Source organism: Elephantulus edwardii, unplaced genomic scaffold (assembly GCF_000299155.1).
Source record: "Elephantulus edwardii isolate Elephantulus edwardi_28Jun2011 unplaced genomic scaffold, EleEdw1.0 scaffold00004, whole genome shotgun sequence".
Taxonomy (NCBI): domain Eukaryota; kingdom Metazoa; phylum Chordata; class Mammalia; order Macroscelidea; family Macroscelididae; genus Elephantulus; species Elephantulus edwardii.
This window is the reverse complement of record NW_006399754.1, coordinates 15,910,128-15,933,477: the sequence shown is the minus strand read 5'-3', so window position 1 is coordinate 15,933,477 and position 23,350 is coordinate 15,910,128. Positions and strand designations below refer to the sequence as shown.

The following is a 23,350-nucleotide window of genomic DNA, read 5'->3' as shown; positions in this document are numbered from 1 at the left end:
ACATACTTCATCTCACATACTTCAGGCATGCAATCTGGATGGCCAGTTCCTGGAGAAGAACATTATGCTGGCTAAAAATCCTCAAGGAGAAGGACTCACACTGTGGTTTCAACAACGGGCATCAACAATGGTGAGAATGGCACAGGACTGGGTATTACTTAGTTCTGTTGTTGGGTCACAAAGAGTCAGAACCAATTCCCAGCTGTCCCTCCACGGGCTTTCGGAGCCCACAGAGACGTAACGTACAGGAGACTGCCCAGCTTTCTTCCAAAGAGCTGAGATACGAACCACCGGGAAGGCGAGCGCTTTTGTTTAGTAGGGCAGTTCTGTACAGACGACATCACGAGGGCTCCTGACGGTGAGTGAAGGAGCCCCTTTTAACACTTTTCATAGTCTGCTTATAGGCATTTCATACTATCTTTCTCTTTCTAGGTATTTAAGATTATGTTAAAGATAAAAAAAGCAATTCCATTTAAAATGCCTAGCTGTGAAAATGAATTAACCTTAGGATGTTAAACACTTACTTCTGTGAGTTGGTTTCCATATTTTTAACAATGTCTTTAATCTTCTCTACTAAACTAGTATAAGTTATCTTTTCCAACAAGTAAAAATCTTCCACATACAAAGCTTCATCTAAAGGTCCTAAGAACTTAAAACATAGAGACAGTTATCGCCATGCGTCTTCTGGAAAACACCTGCTTAGGAAAAACATTTTCTAATTAAAATAGATTTTTTTGTTGATGTTGGGAAAAGGTGATGAGAGATAAGACAGATGATGGTTATTAGGCCCACCCTCCAAAAATCCACTGGAAAGCAAGTAAAAGACAAACATTTTCTTACTCTTATATTACAAATAATATTACATATAAACGAAAATAAAAAGTGATCAGAAAATGGGTCATTACTTTTATTTGGAAGCTTTATTTTATAGTTATGATTCCAAATAGGAACCTAAAACTTTTCAATCTAAATGAAGAAAAAATTTCTATAATTTCTGTATTTAATAAATTTTGCAAAATAAACTTTATTTTATATTTATATAGAAATGTATTTTATATTCTTTTATATTCATGTGTATGTAGAAATTAATAAAAACATAAACAAGGTAAAAACCAAGAGAAAAATTTCTTAATTGCCATAATCACGTCAAATAATTATCATCTAACTGGTATTTAATTTGAAGCACGGTAAATTTACTTAATTTATATTTGGACCAGTAACTATACGAGCAAAAATTAATCAGAATGTTACATTATCTACTATCTCAGGATGCTTATCCTATTACAACAATCTATTCTCCTACCACTAGCATTCTCTAATGAAGCCAGTTTAAGGAATTGTCATCATATTCTGCACATAAAGCCCTGATGTAGGAGGTGAGCGTGACAGAACTCCTTTCTATAAGCATTCTGATAGATTCACGTATTAATCTTAACGACACAAGCAATTAATTAGAAAACATGTCATTTAGAATATTTATTTTCCTGATCTCAACGGTAAAATCTTTTTTAGTTGCAATTCAAAGAGCTGTGGTTCCTTTTCCATTCATGTCTTAGTTTCCTTTCATCGGCTTCTACAATCAGTATTTTCTAGTATTACTGGAGTATACTTCTTTAACGTTCCTACCTCTTTTGCTAGTATCAAAGGTGACGTCAGTTGGAATGTTGGCATTCTAACCAGTTAAATAAATTATCACATCTGTTTTGACTACTGGATGTTAAAAACATAAAAATGATCACTACAATACACCTTTGGTGATTCAGGTAGCTCGTTTAATAATATGGACAAGAACACAAGAAGTAGAAAATTCTTCCTTAAATTATTTTATTAGCAAGACTGGCTATTATACTACATAAACTCACGAGAGAACTGACTTTTGTCTAAGCAAGCAACAGTCTCATTACTAGGAGAAATGGAGATTTTCTGTACCTCAGGTTTTGTACTTAATGTTGAACATATTTGTGGACTAACATAATTAATGACATAGAATTGCACACTAAGTTGGGAAAAGGGACATTAAACTTGAAAATCATGAAATGGTAAAATATAATCTATTTCATTTTTCACTTACACAGAGTAACTGCTGTTAAGAAAAATGCCTTATCTCCTTTGGTTGCTCATGAAAAAAACTTAGAAAAGTCTGTTAGAGCACTTATTCATATACTGTTCTAAACTATTTCTTTCCATCCATTTAGGTTTGGAGAGCTCTGGGGGCCTAGTGGTAAGGAGTTGCACTGCCAGCTCAAAGAGCATATAGTTCAAATCCACCTGCTGCTACACAGGAGAAAGACCTGCTATCTTCTAAGTGATTCAGAGCCTGAGAAACCGACCCCCCGGAAGGTCAGTTATGAGTCAGTTTCCACGTGACACCACTTAACGACATTCAAGTTTGACCGACTGATCTTGGACTGGATTCTCAGCTGCTCCTCCTCCTCCTCAGGGACATTACGTTGGTAGTGACTCAAAGCTGACCTTACACTGTGTGCTTAAGGCTGTAATTGGCGCAGGAAGAGAAGGCCCCCTTTCTCCCACGGAGTCACTGGTGGATTTGAACCAGCAGAGGCACAGCCTTTGGGTTAACAGTGAAATGGCCTCTGGACTATGTGCCCACAGTTAATGCAACACAAATGAAATCTACAAGTGTACCAACTATTTCATATGGGAGCCTTCACATATTTAAAGGAAATACAAGAGTTAATATTTACTGCAAATTTATTCACTGTCTGGGGCTCTGTATATTACATTCAATCTCACAAGACTAGAAAAACAAATCATTACCCCATTTTCATTGTTCAAATGAAGAAACTAAGTCTCCAAGTTACATGATGAATGTATTTTAGTCTATAATATACATGCATGCATAGAACATGCAAAGGCAAGTAAAGCACTAGCCAGAGAGATGTCAGAAATTTCAAACACATGCTGCTTGTGCAAAAATATGGGAGGAGCCACAGGAATTTTATTCCAAATTTGTCTGGTTAAAGAAGAGACCTAGCTGTGATTTACTGCAATTATGTGGTTAAAATAAGTATATTAGCATTAGAACAGCAGTAGTTAGGATTTTTATCTACTTATGCATAAAATTTTAACTCTTGAGTACATCAGTAAGAAATTCTGAAACCACAACTGCACACCAATTGTTGTTGTTGTTGTTGTTATGTGCCGTCGAGTCGCCTGCGACTCATAGTCATTTATAAATAATTCTAACTTTGAATATAGTCTAATTAAATATTTGGACAGTATCAGAACAAATGTCATTAAAATGACTTTAAGCATTAAACTATTTGATTCCGTCATATGCTATCAGTGATACAATTATTATGCTGGATAGTATTATCTAGAGAAAGAATAAGCATTTAAATATCATAATTCATTAATCACAATAATTTCAAATACATAGTATTTTTACTCAAACCACAGTTCCACAAATACAATGACAAATAAAATCTTAGTTCGCATTAATCATTAGGCAATACAAAAGGTCAACCTCATTTACGATCTATCTAAAACTCTAGCTTTTCCTTTGAAACTCATACTCAGTCGCATAGTCAGCAAGTTTATTTGAAAATTCTGAACATGGAATATGCTCAGAACAGAACTGTTTACTTTTCTACACTGAACAGCCCTTATCCATCACAATGTCTTCCAAATTACAGCCAACACCCACTTACTATTTAAGTACGATTGGTCTGGCCCAATCCACATGTATTTCTCACAGTGACTACTGCAGTCACTCCTACTTGCCCATTATCTTACAGATTTATGTAAGAGAGAATATGAGAACAAATTTAAGGATTATTTGGACATGGGAATGAAGCGTGCAAGTCTACAAAGCTTATAAAAATGTGATAAATAAAACGTTATCTCACAATACAAATATTACGTTTTGTTTAAACTATTACAATGTTGTAATAATGTACTAAGCTACTTGGTTCCATATTTATATTAGAATAAAAATCAAAGCTATTTGTAGACGAATATTCTTCCTTATCTGTATTTCATGCTACCATGAATGGAAGAAAGGTATGCTGTGAACGCAGCATCTCAAAAGCAAACCTGTTGCGAGTCCTGCCGAGGGTGTCCAGCATCATCTTCTGCGTGTGCTGTATCAGGTGTGCTGTGCAGACAGTCTGTGGACCCCTGTACCCAAGTGTCACTGAGAAAAGCAACACAATGGCATTCTACTTACTTTTCCATTGCTGACAACACCTATTTCCCCAGGACTCAATTTAAGGACGTTCTGACAGAACAACTGATGAGTTCGGAATATATTCACTCCAACGGTATTGTATTTTTTTTCAAAGGTTTTCTGATCCATTTCCTAAAACAAAAGTTGGTTGTTTTTTGTTTTTGTTTTTTTTTTTTTAAAGATAAAACTAATAAGACAGTGGAAAGGAAATAAATTTTTTAATACAACCCACTTTTAACTAATGTTCATTTAAAAACTGAATTTCTATACATCTTTATCCAATTATTTCTGAAAGTATTATTTTCTTCTAAAACCTTATTTTACAAAAAAAGAATCTTCCTTTGCAAAACCGTTGTCTTCTCCTTACTGCTGGGTCAGAACCAAGTTCTCAGTGACCGTCCAGTGGGTGATCTGGAAGCTGTGAACCTGACAGGGGAAGACTGCCCACTGCCCTCTCGAGAAGCTGCTGGAGGATTCCAACGGCCACACGGGCTACCAGCCTAACGCCCTAACGACTGGGCCCCCAAAGCTATGCATTCGGCCGATAAATGGAAATATTCAGAAATCTTGCTGTAAGTAGAAGTAACTTCTATCTGTCCTCTGGGAGATCTGGTGGCCGAGTGGCAGGAGCTGTGCTGCCAATCAGAAGCCCGGTGCTTCTAACTCACCAGCTGCTCCCCGGGAGAAAGATGGGCAATTTACTCCCGTGCAATTTACTGCCTCTGAAAACTCACTGGAGGGTCAGCTGTGGGTTTATTCTGACTTGACAGAACTACCACCACCACCACCATCACTTGTTTTCTGAGAATATCAAGAGGGCTACAGAATGAGTAAAATGCCAGGCAGGCTCAACAACTTACATAAAATTTAGTATTTAAGGGGGAAAAAACCCGCTCATGCTAATCTCAATTATACAGCGTTCAGAATTCATTACCTTCTCTCCATTTGGATGTGCTCAATTAAAAAAAAAAGATGCTTTTAAAAATATCTAGGTATCTTATGCTACCATAGGAGCTCTGGTGGAGAGGTGCATACCAGGTGGAACTGTGAACCAAGAGGTCAGCAGTTTGAAACCACCCACTGCTCCACTGGGGAAATACGGATGCAGCCCACTCCTGCAAAGATTTACAGCCTCAGAAACCTGAGGGGGTCAGCAAGGGGCCAGAACCAAGTTGGCAGTAGTGGGTTTGGGTTTTGGTTAGACCACTGCATCAGCTCCATGAGATCAAGTGAGTAAAATGAGCAGTTTCCAGACTTAGCATGTGTATGAATTATAATGTACCAAACGTACACATTTTGGGGGGGTTACAGTTTACCGATAGTAATATATACCACACATGACGCTGGGAATTATGCTGATGTCATCACAGGGAGCTGACACAATCACTCTCAGATATTCACCTGCCTATGTTCAAGGTCATGATTTATTTATAAAAAGCTATAATAATAAAGACTAAAAAAAGAAAACTACTCGATTTACATCATCATTGACTTAAGACAGAATCATCAGAATAGAATCTCATTGAAAGTCAAGGTCTATCTACAGTGTATTTAAATACTAGAATACCAAAAGTATCTCTTAGCTAAAGATTCCAGTGTCTAGGGTTTATTGTCCAAGACCGCTTTCCTAGCCACTCTTGTGGATGGGCAGAAACATGCACATAGGGTGTGTTAGTCTATCCACAAGGGGATAAGTTGGTCTCGCCATTAAATTGCGCGGATCAGTGGCAGATTTGGAGACTCTTAAGATCAGCAAAGCTTGCACAGTGTGTTTCTCAGGGCCAAAGATTCTTGCACTAATCTGACCAGGGTCTACAGGAGCAGCTGCTGCAGAAAACAGAGACCCGAAACGAGACAGAACTGAACTGCGACCCCATGGAACCAGAGGTTAAGAGTTTTTGCCCAAATTTTCTGGAAGACGGGGGTGGGAGTGGTGTAACTGAGCATATTTTGGAGGCTGTCTTGACTGACGTAATTCTACCTTGCTGCCAACCTGAATTATAGCCTGTTGACCTCCCTAATATGTGTGGTCAGCTGTTGCAATAAATTTTGGACCCAGAAGAGCAGTAAGACTGGCACTAGGATAAGTAGAAAGAGGTATGAGAGGGTGGGGCACATGCCTGAATGCATGAGAACTGGTTTTGTGTTGTTGATGGGGACAGTTCCCCTTTGTGGAGTTGGTAAAGGTCAGATATGCCTGCCCCCACATGACACTTGCTTCTTTTACAAAGACCAAAACATATTTCAGCATTCACAGAAAATAAGACTATAAATAGGCTTCTTAAAACTTCATATTAAGATAGACTCCTCTCAAATCCACCAGATGCTCTGCTGGAGAAGGAGGGGCAATCTCCTCCTGTACCAGTCGGATCCGATTTGATGGTACACACACACACACACACAAAGATAATAATTTTTTTTTAAAAAAAGAATATACTCCTCTGTGTCAAGGGCACTGCAATCCTGAAGGCATGTAGTTCGAGGCCACCAGCTGCTCTGTGGGAGAAGGATCACACTTCCCACTGTCCACTTAGCTCTCATCATTCCACACTCTCTCACCTATCTGCCTACCTCACTAGCTACTCTCATTCTTCTTTACCAGACCATCCTTCATCTATCTGCACATGGCATAATACTCCAGGGCTCATTTTCTGCCCTCCCTTCTCCTCACCATTCTACCTTTATTCACTTCCTAAGAGATCTCATCCAGTGTTTTAAGTACAATTTAATACTGATGACTCTAAAACTGACATAGCAGCCATGCATTGAGTTCTACACTCATTCATTCGATTGTCAACTCAACACCATCACTTCAATGTCTATCTGGAATCACCAATTTAATACATACAGAACTTATCTTCTACGTATCCAACTCTCTAGTCTTCCTCATCTCAATTAAAAGACCACTATCAGTCTAGTTTTCTAGGAAAAATGTTAGCTTATCTTAAATATGTGACATACAACTGATCAGCTAACCCTGCTATGGCTTCAGCTGCAACAAATATTATATGCATCAACTATCTCTTACTAGTTATCCTCTCAACTGCTATTAGTTCAAGATGCAAGTATTTCTTTCCTTCATTATTATAACAATATTCTAGTTTCTCAGCCTGTTTTTTTTACTCTTATGCATCTACTACGAAATTTTACATGGCATCTAAAGTGAGTTTTTTCTAGATTATTCACCGTCTCATAATTCAGAGAAGCTTCCCAATACACCACAATTCCAATTAGTAGCCAAAGTCTACCATGTGCCTAAAGCATGAAGGTGATCCTGCAATCCAGCATGACTATGTCTGCTTGCTCCGACTTATGCCTGTTACACTCCTCTTCCAGACCTTTCTAGGGCTTGATTTATTATTTCTCTCAAAGAGCTACTCAAATTTAAGCTCTTTAGAGATGTCTTCTCTAAATATTCCACCTAAAATAGCACCCCATAAAAGCAGTGTTTTATTTACCAATGTCAATAGAACTAATGTGTTCTATTTACTTAGAGTTTCTCCACAAGCACTGACAGGATCTTGCAGAGTCTGCCTGCCTTTGTCACTAACATAAACTCTCCAAGAGAAAGGATTCTGTTTTAATTATCTTATGGGACTGGCAAAAAAAAACCACTATACTGTGGACTGCCCAAAAGAACAAACAAACAAACTTGTCTCAGAAGTGTTGTTGTTGTTGTTATGTGCCGTCGAGTCGCCTGCGACTCATAGTGACCCTATGTACAACAGCCCTAAACTCCGCTCTGTCCTGTGCCAATCGCACTGTCTCTGACACTCCCATCCCAATTATCCCAGTCACTGAATCAATCCACCTCATAGAGGGCCTTCCTCTCCTGCGCCGTCCCTCCACCCTCCCAAGCATGATGTCCCTCTCCAAGGACCGGTCTCTCCTCACTACATGTCCAAAGTAAGTTAGACGGAGCGTCATGCAGAGGGTGAAATCAAGTTGCTCCTGAGAGGTAAGGATTTTGAAGCTCTGTCTTCAAAATTCAGGCATGTTGCCAGGAGGGGCCAGTCCTTGGAGATGGACATCATGCTTGGAAAGGTGGAGGAATAATGCAGGAGAGGAAGACCCTGCATGAGAAGGATTGACCCAGTGACTGGGGTAGTGGGTGTAGGTGTGGCAGAGTTAGTGAGACTGGCTCAGGACAGGCAGGGCAGGGCTCAGAGCTGTTGGGCAGAGTGTGGCTATGAGATGCAGGCATTTCGACGGCACATGACAACAACATCAGGGGAGGCCAGTCCCTGGAGGACATTAGGCTTTGAACAGCAGAGGGTCAGTGAAAGAGAGACAGACCTTCAGCAGGTAGACGAGCAGTGATTACAAAAACGAGCTTTCACACAGCAGAGACTGCGTGGACGGTGCAGGAAGGGGCAGGGTTCTGTTCTGTTACACGTGGGATTGACAGGAGTTGAGCTGACCCGATGGCAATAACAACAATAAAAAATGTCTTGTAAAGCAGCCAGTAAAAACATTTTCAATAGAGTGATGAATCTTATTTTCAGTTCACCTTCTGTCTAATGATGTTCCGTTGTACCAGACCCCTTCAGTGTCATTCTTCCATTACGCCTCAGTCCTCAGTCCATCCCAGAAATGCATGTCCTAGTCTGTCCTAGAATGCTGACAACACTAACTAACGGATAACAAAGCTGCAGATGTAACACACAGAATCTGAGTGGTTAAATGGCTTCACTGAAACTCTTATTAACATCACTACTTTCACAATGGAAAAGAAATCGAGATTATGTCCGGTTGATTAGACTTACTGATGTTTTTCAGTAACATGGTATTTCAAATTGCACTATCTTATAATTTTGAAATATACACGTCAGGTACATACTTATCATTTCAAGTACCTACTGACCTCAGTGAGGAATGTTTTGATTTTTTCTCCAGAGTGAAGAGCTGTGGCAATTTCTTCCGTCGTCAGTTTCCTGAGAAAACTTTTTAGATTCTTGTTTTTCTGTGTAAGAAAAGCTGTCAAAATTCCTCTAGAAATAATTGTATTGTCTTCGGTGACTTTTGATGTAGGATTATAAATAACTCCAAACCGACTAGCAACACTTCTTTTCTACAAAACACAACATTTATAGGTTAAAAGCACCATCATCTCACATTCTGAGAGTCGATGTTTCCTCTCCAACCCAGCTGGTTCTTGCTCACACACACCACTTTTCATTGACCAAGTCCTATGTCTACTGAACTGGATAACTGATATTCTAAATAACATCATTTTAGGACCCAACTGCTCTCTCTTCACGTAAATCTTCCTAAGTCCTAAGTCACTGAACATAGTTGGGTGTTTCTTATTATGGATAATGTTACCTGTTCAATAGGGAGAATGAATCTGAAATCCCATTTCAGTCTCCTGAGTTCCACACTCTAAGTAAGTGTAACTAAAATATTAACATGGTGTGGAGTGAAGGCCTAATCCATGCACAGCATATGACTTTCTCAAAGAAGAAAACAAATGAATTTCTTTTTGGTAGTCCCATTATTTAGATGCTTACCATGTGCTTTAATGCGTTATGAAGCAGCTTTCTTCCAGACGGCTTGTCAAAATCAGCAATAATCCAGAGAGTCACTGGAGAAATTACAGCATCTGAAAATTTAAAATACTCAAGTCAAATTTATTTAAAAGTCACTCGGAGAGAAGAAACACTTAAAAGTTTATAAAATAGAATTTTTAAAAATACCAAACATAATATTATAATAATCAAACTTTGTGAAACTAAGTGAAAGCTGCTAAAAGTAATAAGCTGTTATAAACAACACCATGCTGCTGCGGTTGAGTGCCATCGAGCCGGAAGTGACCCACGGCTGACCTTCCAGCAGGTTTGTAGGGACCGTAAACTGCACAGGGAGCGAGAGGCCAGCCTCCCACCACAGAGCTGCTGGTGGACTCAGGGCCTTACCTTTCATACGATATGAAAACGCCCGGCAAATCAAGGTTTCTTTTTTTTCCAATTGTGATTTTAAACAATGTTTACAGAAAAGCTGGATTTTCATTCATTCATTGCTGCACATTTTTCTCCCTGCCCTCCTTTCACTTTTTTTTTTAAATACTCATGGTTACACAATTTCTTCTCTCTTCCCCACCCCTCCCCCAGACCACTTTGCAATGCATCTCTTATTTCAGACTGCTGTCATACAAATACTGCCTAATCATATCTTCCTTTTAAACAGTTCTTTCTTTCATCTGTTCCAACGCAGTGTCCACTACTTATCCGCTCTTTTCTTAGTTTACCACAAATCCCCATGTCAGTCCTGTTATATAATAGTGGTGTTATGCAGCAGCTGTCCTTTTGTGACAGTGATATTTCACTCAAACACATTAAGAAATGTTCAAAATCCTTAGGTCTCAGAGAAATGCAAATAATAATAATAATAAAAAAAAGATGCAGGGCGCTCTGGTGGCCTAGTGGCAAGGCGCTGCACTGCAATCCCAGAGGTACACGGTTCAAATCCACCAGATGCTCTGCTGGAGAAGGAGGGGGCAATCTCCTCCTGTACCAGTCAGATCTGATTTGACGGTACATGTAAAAATAAGATAATTTTTTTTTTAAAAAGCTGCGGTCTATCTCACCACAGTAACAACAGCAAAATTCAACAAAGCAGCAAACAATAAATGCTGGTGAGATTGTGGAGAGATTGGAACTCTTATTCATTGCTGATGGGAGTGTAAACTGATGTATTCACTACAGAAGGCTGTATGGCACTTTCTCAAAAAGTTGGAAATAGAAATACCATTTGACCCAGAAATTCCACCACTAGGAATATACCCTAAAGAAAACAGAGCTGCCACCCAAACAGATATATGCTCATCCAAATTTGCTGTGGCGTTAATCACAAATAAATGTTTCCTGAAGAACTTTTCACAACAGCCAAACGATGGAAACAAACTGCCCATCAAGAGATGCATGAATAAACTATAGGTGTTATACACGCTGCTGTTAAGTGCTAGTGATGGACCAGGACTCGCAGTGACCCTATGAACAAAAGATCTGAACCCTGCCCTATCCCACGCCATCCACACCATCACCACCAAGCCCAAGTGCAGTTACTCTATCAATTCACCTTGTTGGGGGTCTTCCTCTTTCCCCCCTCTACCATTCCTGGCATGATGTCTTTATCTGAAGACTGCCTACTCTTGCTAACATGTTCAAAGTATGCAAACTGAAGTTTTAGCATCTTTGCCTTGAGGGAGAACTTGGTTATACTTCCTTCATCAAGACACATTTGTTCTTTTGCAGTCCACGGGATACTCAATTCTCTTCTCCAACATCACAATTTAAAGGCACTGACTCTTCTTCAGTCTTCCTTATTCACTGCTCAACTTTGGTATCCACATCATGTAACTAAAAATGTCATGGCCAGCGTCAAAACCACCTTTGTCTTTAAACTGACACTGCTGCTCTTGAGCACTTGAAAACAAAACAAATGGCTCCCAATGGCTCACACAGGAGAATTTAATGAAGCAAAAGATGATCTAGAGCCTAAGGTGATGAAGGGGCAAGTCCAAGCTGCTCTGGAGGAATTGACAAAACACAAGGCCCAGGAATTGACAGCAGATCAACAGGTCTATTTCAACAAAAAAGATGCTGCCCTATATGTGCTCACCAAACTGTGTTAAGAAATCCGGAGGACAACGGCCAAAATGACTAGAAGAGATCTATACTTATTTCCATTAAAAAACAAACAAACAACAAAAAACGGGGACCCAACAGAGTGTGAAAATCATCAAACAATATCATTACTCTCACATGCAAGCAAAATCATGCTGAAAACGATCCCCAAACGATAACACACATCAACAGAGAGCGGCCAGATGTGCCGGCTTGGTTTAAAAGAGGCCGTGGCACCAGGGACATTATAGCTAACATTAGATGGATCTTTTCACACTGTGACAAGTGGTGGTGACGAGATTATGAAGAGACTGTGGCAAGGATTAAGCAGAGGAAGGCTGGAGATAAAGGCCACATTTAAAGGTTTTTGTTTGCTGGATGACTGAAGGAAAAGCTGACGTACAACTGCTTTGAGATAAAGTCTGCTGGATGATTGAGCACATCAGAGGCTTCTTGCCCCTGTGCTGCTGAACTGAAACCTGGACTTGTACTAGCTGAAGAATTGTATCTTGCTGTTTAATCCAGCTTGGGACTGCTGGACTAAGCCTGGACTTGCATTGTATATGATATTCTTTGTCTCCCCTATTCTCCAACCTATTTATTTCCCTAATAAATCTCACAACTATGATTAAAGTCTCTAATTCTTGCAACAAACACAGGACCCAGTGGTTGGTAAAAATAGGTGCAGGAGCATGGAGGTGTTATGTCTGACTACATATCTACTTGCATGGTGCTGTGGATGTTACTGATGGGGATAGTACCCTTTTATGAAGGGGGCAGAAGTCAGGCTCAGCCACCGACAGGTTGCATTTACTCCTTTCACTAATATGACTTATTTATTGGTTGACAATCTTACAAATCATCACTTTATGGACATAAAATTGCACAGACTGTTGGAAAGCAATCCTGGTGTCACTGCTAAGCATCTGGATAGGTTCCAAAGCATTCTCAACAAAAATGTTTACGTAAAAACAACTATGCTCTACCATCTCACCCCAGTAACAATAGCAATGTTCAGCAGAGTGACCAATAAAAATGCTGGTGAGGTTGTGGAGAAATTGGAACCCTTATATGGAAGGTGGTATGGCACCTTCTCAAAAAGTTGGAAATAGAAATACCATTTGACCCAGAAATTCCACTACTGGGAATATATCCTAAAGAAACCAGAGCTGCTACCTAAGCAGATATATGCGAACCCACGTTTATTGCTGCTTTATTCACTATAGTAAAGAGATGTAAGCAACCCAAGTGCCCACTGACGAATAGAGAAACTATGGTATATTCACACGATGGAATACTATACAGCACTGAAAATCAAGGAACTAAAAATATTACACAACACAGGTGACCCTCAAAGACATTATGCTGAGTGAAATATCTCACTCAAGGAATAAATACTGCATAACACCACTGCTATAAAACAGGACTTAGATGGGAGTTGGGGAAACTAAGAAAAAGAGGGAATAAATAATGAACACTGCATCAGAACAGAAGGAAAGAACTGCTTAAAGGAATATAAGATTAGGCATTTTATGTATAACAGTAGCCCAAGTGGAGGTAGATTGCAAAGTAGACTGGTAGGGGGAGGCAGGTAATTGTGAAAAAAATAATGAATGTTAATAAAACAAAACAAAACTGATTGGGGGAGCGGGAAAGGAGGGAGGTGGTACAATGTAAAACAATGAGTGAATTAAAATCCAACTTTTCTGTAAACTTTTGTTAAAAATCACAATTAAAAGGAAAATTTTTATTTAAAAAAATTGACTTTTACTTAAATCTCTTATATATAAAAATCTATTCCTTACAAGATAACCCAAATCATTTTACAGAAGATTTTTATACTGTTCCCACTGGTAGAATGTTACTGTCTATACAGTGAGATAAGCATCAGTCTTCTCTTTCTATCTTCTATATTTTGGGTCAAATTCTTATCTCTAGGGAACTCTCACAGTATAATTTGTAGGGAGTTGCCCTGCAAACCCAGGCCATGCCATTCCCCTGGTTCAAATCCACCAGCTGCTCCGAAGGAGAAAGATGGGCAATCTCCTCCCGTGTGACTTAGAGCCTGACAAAACAGAGGAAGGGCTGCTGTCAGTTGGTTCTCACTCGATGGCAAAAGGTTTGTAATTTGTCTCTCTAGAACAAAGAAAGTCAAGCAAAACAATGCCCATCACAGCAATGTAAAACAAAACCCAACCAATTCTAATGGCTTCTTCTATCTAAAGAGATAGTCTTCCCTCCAAAAATGTATGCCCCCACTGTGCGCTTCTCTGCTGAAGATAATCCCCATTTCCAAAGGTTACTGACTTGGTCTTCTTTTCTCTGGTTGTAACTATCAATAAAAGTAAAATATCTGATGGATACTGGCATAATGATGCTTAAGACCTTTTACTGCCTTTGGCTTATGAATAATGTTTTATTCAAACATTCTATGATACCAGTTTATAAAGTCCTAAAAAAAGATTTATGGTTTTCTTAAAGTGAAAATAGAACTATGCTCTAACAACGGCACAGCCCCCCAAAAGAATCCCTTAAGCAAACAGGATGAGAGAGCACAGAAGACATCAATCCCAACAAATTATAAACTTTTAAAAGACGAATATGAAGGCTTTCTACTTAAACAGAAAGAGTTAAAATATATTTTGCAGAGTACTTCACTAAAATTACATGGTTTTTATAACTTTAGGGAATTAAGAGAGGAAATGAAAATAAGCTTATTACCTCCTTGGGTTAAATAATGCATGTTCTTGGCAATTACAACAGTCTTATCTTGTGAATCCAAGAAAGAAAATGTAGCGAAATCCTCAATGTCAGCAGTTACTAAAAAATGTTCACATTAAATGTTAAATAAAAATAAAATATATACTAACGTAGTAAGTATTGTAGAAAAGTACAAGGAAGATAATTTTACCTGATGTAGGTATGAAATTAAGGTACTGCGGCTTTGTGTGTAAAATCAAAGAATTGATACGAGGTACGACAGTACTCTTATCCATGAGGAAATCAATTACATTTGTATGATCATTTAATCTGTCCTAAAATAAGAAAAACATTTAAGTAATGCAGACAACTTAAACAAATTGTTTTAAAATTACATAGATAATTAAGAAAATAATTTTAACTTTTTATCTAATAAAGTAAAAAAAATAGTAACATGATTGTGACAAATGTTTTATAAAAATAGAAATTTTTCTCCTTCATAAAGTTTACTTTTAGAGGTAACTGCCAACAACAGAAGTTTAAGATATAAAGGTGCGCCTAATCCAGGCCATAGTCTTCTCAATTACTTGTTATGCTGCAGAGAGATGGACAATGACTAAGAATGATAGAAGAAGAATAAATGCCTCTGAGCTGTGATGCTGGAGAAGTCTTGAACATACCATGGACTGACAAAACAAATAGGTTTGTTTGTCTTGGAGAGAGTGAAATCAGGTCTCTCCTTGGAGGCTAGGATTTTGAAGCTCTGCCTCACTTTGGGCACATGGCCAGGAGAGATCGGTCCTTAGAGAATGACATCATGTTCAGAAAGGTGGACGGACAGCGCAGGAGAGGGAGACCCCAGATGAGATGGACTGACACAGTAACTGGGGTGATGGGGAGTGGTGTGTCGGAATTAGTGAGACTGGCTCAGGACAGGGAAGAGTTCAGAGCTGCTGTACACAGGGTCACTATACATCTCAGGCAACTCAATGGCATATTACAACAATAACATACTATAACAGGTGTGGAAGCAGGAGTGACATCCATTTCCTAAACAACATGCCTCCGGAAGCTCTATGAACTTTGATAAATGTCCATAGTTGTAAAGGGGCTTCAGGCCTTTTGTTCATAGAGTCGCAATGAGTTGTGCCCTACTCAAAGGTAATCATCAGCAACAACAACAATTTTTATTATGAAAAGACCTTCTTAGAAATAGTCTTGCATATGTTCTTTTTTTAAATATTTTTATTTATTTTTCATTTCAATGAACATCTACAGAGATTTTGGAATTCCATTCATTCATTGTTGCACCCTTCTCCCTGCACAAACCCAACCCCCCCCCCCCCCGTTTGCTCCTCTCCTTGAAAAGCAAAAGAAAAACTCCCTCATTGGTACACAATCCCCCCCGCACCTCCCCAAACCCCAAATATAATCCACTCTGCAACCCTCATTGCGTACTACGATAAACATAATGCCCTAAAATATAATACTTTTAGACTATTCTCTCCCCCATAGACTTGTGCTTACGTACCATATAAACCTCCCTTTGTAAATATGCATTTGTGTCCATCATTCTTCGGAAGACGGCCGTTTCTATCTCTTTAACATGCATTTCTTCAGGTCGTAAGGGTTCACCATTGTAAAGAGCTTGAGGCAAAGGACCCAAACCAGACATCTTATAAAAGCTTGCTCCTGCCTATCCAGTTAAAAACCATCAGAGTTAAACAACTACCGCTGTCTGAAAAAAAAGTACATGAGAAAAGAGAAGCAGCACTATCCCAGCTTTCAATGCAATTTAAAAATGTCTCATTTTTGAAATTCTTTTGTTATTTTTATCGGTCTTTTATAAGTATTTTTAAAAGCTACATAGAGCAGCATTGTTGTTACATGTCAGAACCAACTCATGGCTGACCCTTGACTGGTTTTCACACAGGAAGGAGACTGCCTATCTTTCCCCCGCAGAGCAGCTTGCCGGTGGATTCAAACTATGTGCCTTTGCACTGGCAGAACAACTCTTTACCACTAGGCCACCAGAGCTCCCTGAGCAGTGGTCAGGAAACATTGTCCTTTGTTGTTGCTGTTTTTAAATGCAGACAGCAAACATAGCCATAGCTTAACAGTCACATTTTATGATAGTTTATAAAGATTCTATTGGCTTCCTTAAAAGTACTCACATAGTTCTAGCTTTATGTTCCCTCATAAATCCCTCAAAATTGGATGAGATAGATTTTGAAAATATATAATAAGTATTGCAAAACAGGTACCACAAGTGAGAGATAAATGGAGAGAGGAAATAAAGGAGGCGATTGCTACGCGGTCCTGAAATTCTAACCGTAAACACACTTCCTCAACTGTCATTTGCAGAGACAGAGATGAAGGCCAGAGAAGAAAAGATTAGCACACAGACAATACAGATAGAATAGCAATACAACTGATTACATTTCAGTAAGAAGATGAAAATAGATTACTCAATTTAAAAACAAGATCATTCTAAAAGGAGCTGGGAGACATCATATGAAGTAAAATAAAAATAACACACTTCTTGTCAGAAACCAAGCAACACAACACCATGAAACATTATCTTCTAAAAAACTGAAATAGGAAAAAAAAATTATTAACTTAGAAAACATAGTATCAAGAGGCAAATCTGCACAGTGAAAAAAAATCATCTTTCCCTTTCCTTTTCCTTCCTCTCACCTCTCTCTTCCCCTCACCCAAACACAGAGAGGCCTCATTACTCAAAGAGCTGCACTTCAAACAATACTATAAAAAGAAATGTAACCGGTGGAAACAAGAATTCAATCAAAATAGTGCAGAAGTTACCATGAAATTTATATCAAAATACAAATACTTGTATTAGCCAAAGGGAGATCTGATGGCCTAGTGGGTAAGGAGTTGCACTGCCAACCCAAAGTCAGGTGGTTCAAATCCACCAGCTGCTACACAGGAGAACGTTGCAGTCTACATTCATGTGAATTACAGCCTCAGAAAACCCATGACAGGGTCAGCTATGACTTAGTTCCAACCTGATGGCACATAACAACAACAAATGGCATTGGAATTTAAATTCCACCGCCCATTTTTCACATCCATATAATAGTATAAAGTCAAAGTAATATGGATATCGTAATATTACCAGCTAAAAAGAGGCACAGAGAACAATAGAACAAGACAAATACCCAGATACAAGACCACACAAAAACAGGTAACTAATTTTCAGCAAAAATCCTAATGATTTAATATGATAAAGGATGATATTTTAAAAAACTAGTGCCAGAGTTAATTGGAAATTTAAAGAATAATAAGATGTTGAACTCCTACTTTGCCACATATACTAAAATTAACTTAATGCATTACCTAAAGGGATGAGTTAAAAGAAAACCAAGTGAGGTAATCTTTGTACCTTTAAGTGGGGAAAGCTACCTTAGATAAGGTACAGAATGCATGATGACGATCTTACCCACTCAAGTGGGTGTATAGAAAAATCACGATAGGGTTTAACTTTAGGAAATAGTGTTAAGTGCTTTTCAGATATTCATATATCTTCAACTGCGAAACACTCATTAAAATCTTTTCCATATTTGTAAGTGAGTTAATGGTTTTGTTGTTTCACTGTAAGGAATTTTTTCATTTTTGTATCTTGAATAAAAGTCATTTTTGAGATATATTTATTAAAAATGCACTGTTCAATGTAAATAAATATATGGTAATTGTGGGGGTTGAAAGCAATATCCTATCATGGTTATAGTTATAGGAGTTTATTAATAGAGGAAAACTTCTTAAACTCTTCATCCAAAACAGTGTATTTTATATGTCATCCTCCAAAAGTTGTGATTAACTTATCATGAGCTGAATTATGAAGTTATTCATTTCCTAAGTTCTAAGGAAGTTTCCGTGCCACCTGTCTGTGATCCGCCTGCTCTGCTGTTGCACGGCTCCTGGAAACTCTGTCACTGGTATTCCCAAATACAGCAAGGTCACCCGTGGGGGACGGGTTTCAGTGGAGCTTCCAGATTAAGGCCCAGGACTGGTCACCCACTTCCAAAACAAGGGGTCTTTGAAAAGCTCTACAAAAGCAACAGAACACTGCCCCAGAGAGCGCCGGAAGACGAGTCCACTCAGGTGGGAAGACACTCCAGTCCTGACTGGGGATGAACTGCTCCATCAAAGTAGAGTCTCCCTTAATGACATGGAAGAGGTAACGCGTTCAAGTCAGTGAATGGGCCTTCATCTGCATCACTCAGAACAAGGAGAAACGACAGATCCAAACTTCCGCAATTCTCTAATCTCTCTGCCATTAAGTGCTCCTTTGTGTAGAAAATGTGAAAAAGAAATGACCTTCAAGGTGACAGGCAAAAGAACAAGAAGGAAAAGCAAGCAGTCATTGGCAGGCACTGACATGACGAAGGTGAAATCCTGCTGCTGTGAAGCCGCTTGTCTCTTTCAAGAAAGCAGCCGCTGTGGCTGGGCCAGAAACAACAACAAGAAGCTGTGGAACACGAGGCTGGCAAACAAACGAAAAGGGGCCACATCTGGGGGGGCCCTGTAAATAGAGAATCCTTTTGAACTTTACCCGAAAAGACCACTGGGAAATAAATGAAAAGAGCAGATGTCCTTTTGAAAACACTCCTACAATATTCGAAATCCTGCTTAGAAAACCCATGATTAATATTAAGGAGCTCTGGTGGCATTTGAGCTATTAACCAAAAGGTGGATTGTCTCTGGCAGTTCAACACCATCACAGGCTCTAGAGAAAGAAGGGTCATCTCTTCCCGTCAAGATTTAAAGCCTCTGAAACTCATTCAATGGAAGATCACTCACTCTATGTCATAATCGACTACATGGAAGTGAGTGTGTGCAGACATGATTCGCATTATTCTTAAAAATTCAACACGGATAAGAAGTTCCTTCCAGAGTCTAGATCTTGCCTAAGAATTTGTCTAAAATCCTAGAGTTCCATTTTTTACTTTCTAAGAACATAAAATATGCACCTAAAAATTCTAGAGACAATATCATTAACTCTGAGAATTACATTTTTGTGTTCTTTAAAAAAAAATAAACAAACAAACAGAGGTAACAAGTACTTTACACAGCTCCAGTCATTGAAAAGGGTAATATATGTCTTCGCTCTTTGGTACAAGAATCCAAATCATGAGTAAACGATATTAAATAATTCTGTTAATGAGATTACATAAAATGTGTCTTAGCTTTCATTCTGAGATGTTCCATTTCAACTTACTTTTCTTTCTTGATCATATTTAGAGTGAATTCCCAAAATATCCCCAAGGTTAGCATGAGGAAAGTAATCCTGGAGACCATTCTTCACAATGTCCACAGTGAGTATATTCTGATCTTGCAGGTTTAGATACATCTGTGGAAATGAAGTTATTAGAATAAAGTTTAATCTTACAGCAATTGGTTTTCTTTCTTTCTCTTAGTAAATACACTCATCTGTTAAAAAAAACCAAAACAACCCACTACTTTAGATTCTCATATGAAAACTAAAGGAAACTACATATGCACTCAAAAATGTTCCGATACGATCATTTTAGCCATATGTGTTTTGTATATGTTTTGTTTGTTGTCAGGTGGCACTGAGTCAAGCTTGACTCACAGTGATTCTATGACCCACAGCTCTGAACCCCGTCTTCTCCTGGGCGTCCTCATCTCTGACACATGAGTGTGTTTGTGCAGTCACTGCATCAATATATCTTACTCAGGGTTTCCCTCTTTACACTCACCCTCCACCTTTCCAAGAAACCTCTCTTAGCAACACGCCCAAAATACGTAAGATGAAGTTTTGCCATCCATGCCTCCACGGAGCATTCTGGCTGCAGTTTTTGAAGTTTGTTCTTTTGGCAGTCCCTGGGATATTCAGTACTCTTCTCCCATACCACAGCTGAAGGCATCAATTCTTCTGCCATCTTTATTCACTGTCTAGCTCTCAGATGCATAGTTAAGTGACTGAAAAAGACCATGGCCTGAATCAGGAATACCTTAATCTTCAAACTGACATCATTGTTCTTCAGTAACCTGGAAGGGTTCCTGGTAGCACAACTGCCCAATGCTCAGGACAGGTCAAAGTGGGGAGCTATTGTACGTAGTGTCTTCATGAGTTGTAGGCAGCTCAACAGCACATAACAACATGTGTGGGGGTTTTTTTGACGAGGCTGTTGTCTTTGGTCCCAAAAGAGTGTGAGCACTGAGTTTTCATGAGCTTATATATCTAGTATCTAGTTGTTGTTATGTACCATTGAGTTACCTGCAACTCATAGTGACCCTTTAGAAAAGGGCTCTGAACCCTGCCCTATCCTGAGCCAGTCTCACTGACTCCAACACACCTACCTCCATTATCCTAGTTACCATGTCAATCCATCTCATCTGGGGTCTTACTCTCCTATGCTGTCCTTTCATCCTTCTGAGTATTATGTCCTTCTCCAAGGACTAGATCTTCCTAGTCATGTGCTCCTAGTATGTGAGAGCTTCAAAATCCTCACCTCCAAGGAGAAACTTTGTTTCGCCCTTTCCAAAACAAATCTGTTAGTTCTCTTTTCAGTCCATAGTATATTCAACACTCTTCTTTAGCACCACAACTCAAAGGCATCGACTCGTCTTCTGTCATCTTTAATCACTGTCCAGCTCTCTGATGCACAGTAAGTAATTGTGAAGACCATGGCTTGGATTGGACTCACCTTAGTCTCTAGACTGACATCACTGTTCTTTTGCAGTCTGGAGAGATCTGTAAGAGATGACTTCCTCAATGCAATTTGTCTTTTGATTTCCTGGATGCTGGTGCCAAGAATGTTGACTATGGAGCCAACCAAGCTAAAAGAGTTAACAATCTCAATCTCCATTTATCATGGTGCTTCCCAGCAGTGAGACTCTGTTTTCTTGATGTTGTGCCTCAATCCATATTGAAGAGTCTTTGACCTAGTAGGGTAGGCTTTTATCATACTTTAATCCTATCTTTTTAATACAATAAACACTTCATCACAAAATTAAAAGTCAAATCAATGGTTACGAAAGCCATTTTGAACAAGAAACCTTTTTAAATGAATGTTGTTGTTAAGTGCTGTTGAGCCGTAGAAAACTCATAGTGACCCTATGAATAAAAGACCTGAACACGTGTATAACTTTGGTCATTTCTCCATGTTCACAGAGTTTCCAGAGGCAAGCCATTTCAGAAGTGGATGCCACTCCTGCTTGTAAGCTTGTTTTAATTAGGTAGCTCCACCAACCACTGTCCACCATGGGTGACCATTATCACATTTGGCACATCAGTGTCACAGTGTTTAACATCACAGCAACCATGAGTTACCTCTGGACAGCAAATGGACAGATCAGTGCTATACTACTTAGGATAATATTTGAAGAAAAACAATTAAAACCAGGGCTATGGGCCGCAGATTAAAATGAATATGCATTTAAAATCTCTATCATTCATATACATTGTATTTAATGCATGTACTATGTGTTCCATACAGTTCTTCTTTTACATTAATTTTGTTCATTTATATTGGGGGTTTCCCTCCCTTACAATCAACCTACCAACAACTACTGTTATGAAAACATGTAAGCAAGCTATCTATTTAATGCCTCCTCGTCTATTCCTCTCCTCCAGATGGCCAAGTGCTGATTTACCCATCTCCATTAAACCAGCACCCTGAGGTAGGAAGCATGTCCATTTTGCTGAAGGATCCTCTTGAACAATAAACCTTGGACACCAAGGATGATATTTTTTTTTTCTTTCACAAATGATTGTTAAATTCATCTTAAGATGTGCTTGATTCAGGCTGCAGTCGTTTCAATCACTTCCTATGCATCTGAGAGCTGGACAATGAATAAGGATGAGAGAAGAATAATTGATGTCTACAAACTGTGGTTCTGGATAAGAGTAGTGAATACTTCACGGGCTGCCAAAGGACAGAGACATATGCCCTGAAGGAAGTGCAGCCAGAGTGCTCCCTGGAGGTCAAGATGACAAAGCTTTGTCTCACACACCGCGGGCTTGTTGTTTAGGAGAGGCTACTCCTTTCAGAGGGACGTCAGGCTTGGAAAAGGGGACAGTCAGTGAAGGAGAGGAAGACCCTCAACGAGAGGGACTAATACAGCATCTATTGCATTGGACTCCAGTCTGTCAGAAATGCTGGGCAGCGTGAAGGGCAGGGCAGGGCTCAGATCTGTGGTTCACAGGGTCTCTATGATATGAACTGTACTCAGCATGATGAAATCTACCACCACCACCACATCAAGTAGAACACATTTCCCACGTAATAATGAATGGTCCACTCTTCCATTCAAAATGGTTTATATTAAAAAACCTGAAGGTGTTAGTAACTCAAAAAGGCAAAAACTGTACTATATAATAGAAACAGGGAAATGGTATTTTTTAATGAAGTAAAAATCAAAGTCCCTGAGATAACACATTTCACTGTACTTAAAATGGGAGATGCTCTTAAAGCATTAGGTAGTAGAATATCATAAAATATTTAGAAAACGTTCAATATTTTTAATTTTAAAAATTATCATTAAGAGATATATGTATATGTTAACAACTCAACCTTATTCATTGGCTAAATAAACTTAAGTATGCTTATGCAAAAAAGAAAAAAAAAAGAAAAAAACATGCTTATGCACACCCATGTTTATTGCTGCTTTGTTCACAACAGCAAAGAGCAAGAAAGAACCCAAGTGCCCATCCACAAACGAATGGATAGAGAAGCTGTGGTATATTCACATAATGGAACACTACGCTGCACTGAAAAACAAGGAGCTCATGCAATATTACACAAAATGAGTGACCCTGGAGGACATTATGCTGAGTGAAATATCTCAG

At 38.9% G+C, this 23,350-nt stretch overlaps 1 protein-coding gene across 1 annotated transcript in view; it reads right to left on the bottom strand.

The window, feature by feature from the left end:
* UGGT2 (UDP-glucose glycoprotein glucosyltransferase 2) overlaps positions 1–23,350 on the bottom strand; it is a gene marked incomplete at its 5' end in the record, with an annotated part of 150,340 nt that overhangs the window by 67,634 nt on the left and 59,356 nt on the right. The window contains 8 exons of the mRNA XM_006879624.1: positions 525–649; positions 4,190–4,321; positions 9,054–9,260; positions 9,700–9,791; positions 14,536–14,634; positions 14,726–14,849; positions 16,046–16,210; positions 19,754–19,885. Coding sequence (XP_006879686.1) covers positions 525–649; positions 4,190–4,321; positions 9,054–9,260; positions 9,700–9,791; positions 14,536–14,634; positions 14,726–14,849; positions 16,046–16,210; positions 19,754–19,885 — 1,076 coding nt within the window. The remainder of the gene's footprint in view (positions 1–524; positions 650–4,189; positions 4,322–9,053; positions 9,261–9,699; positions 9,792–14,535; positions 14,635–14,725; positions 14,850–16,045; positions 16,211–19,753; positions 19,886–23,350) is intronic.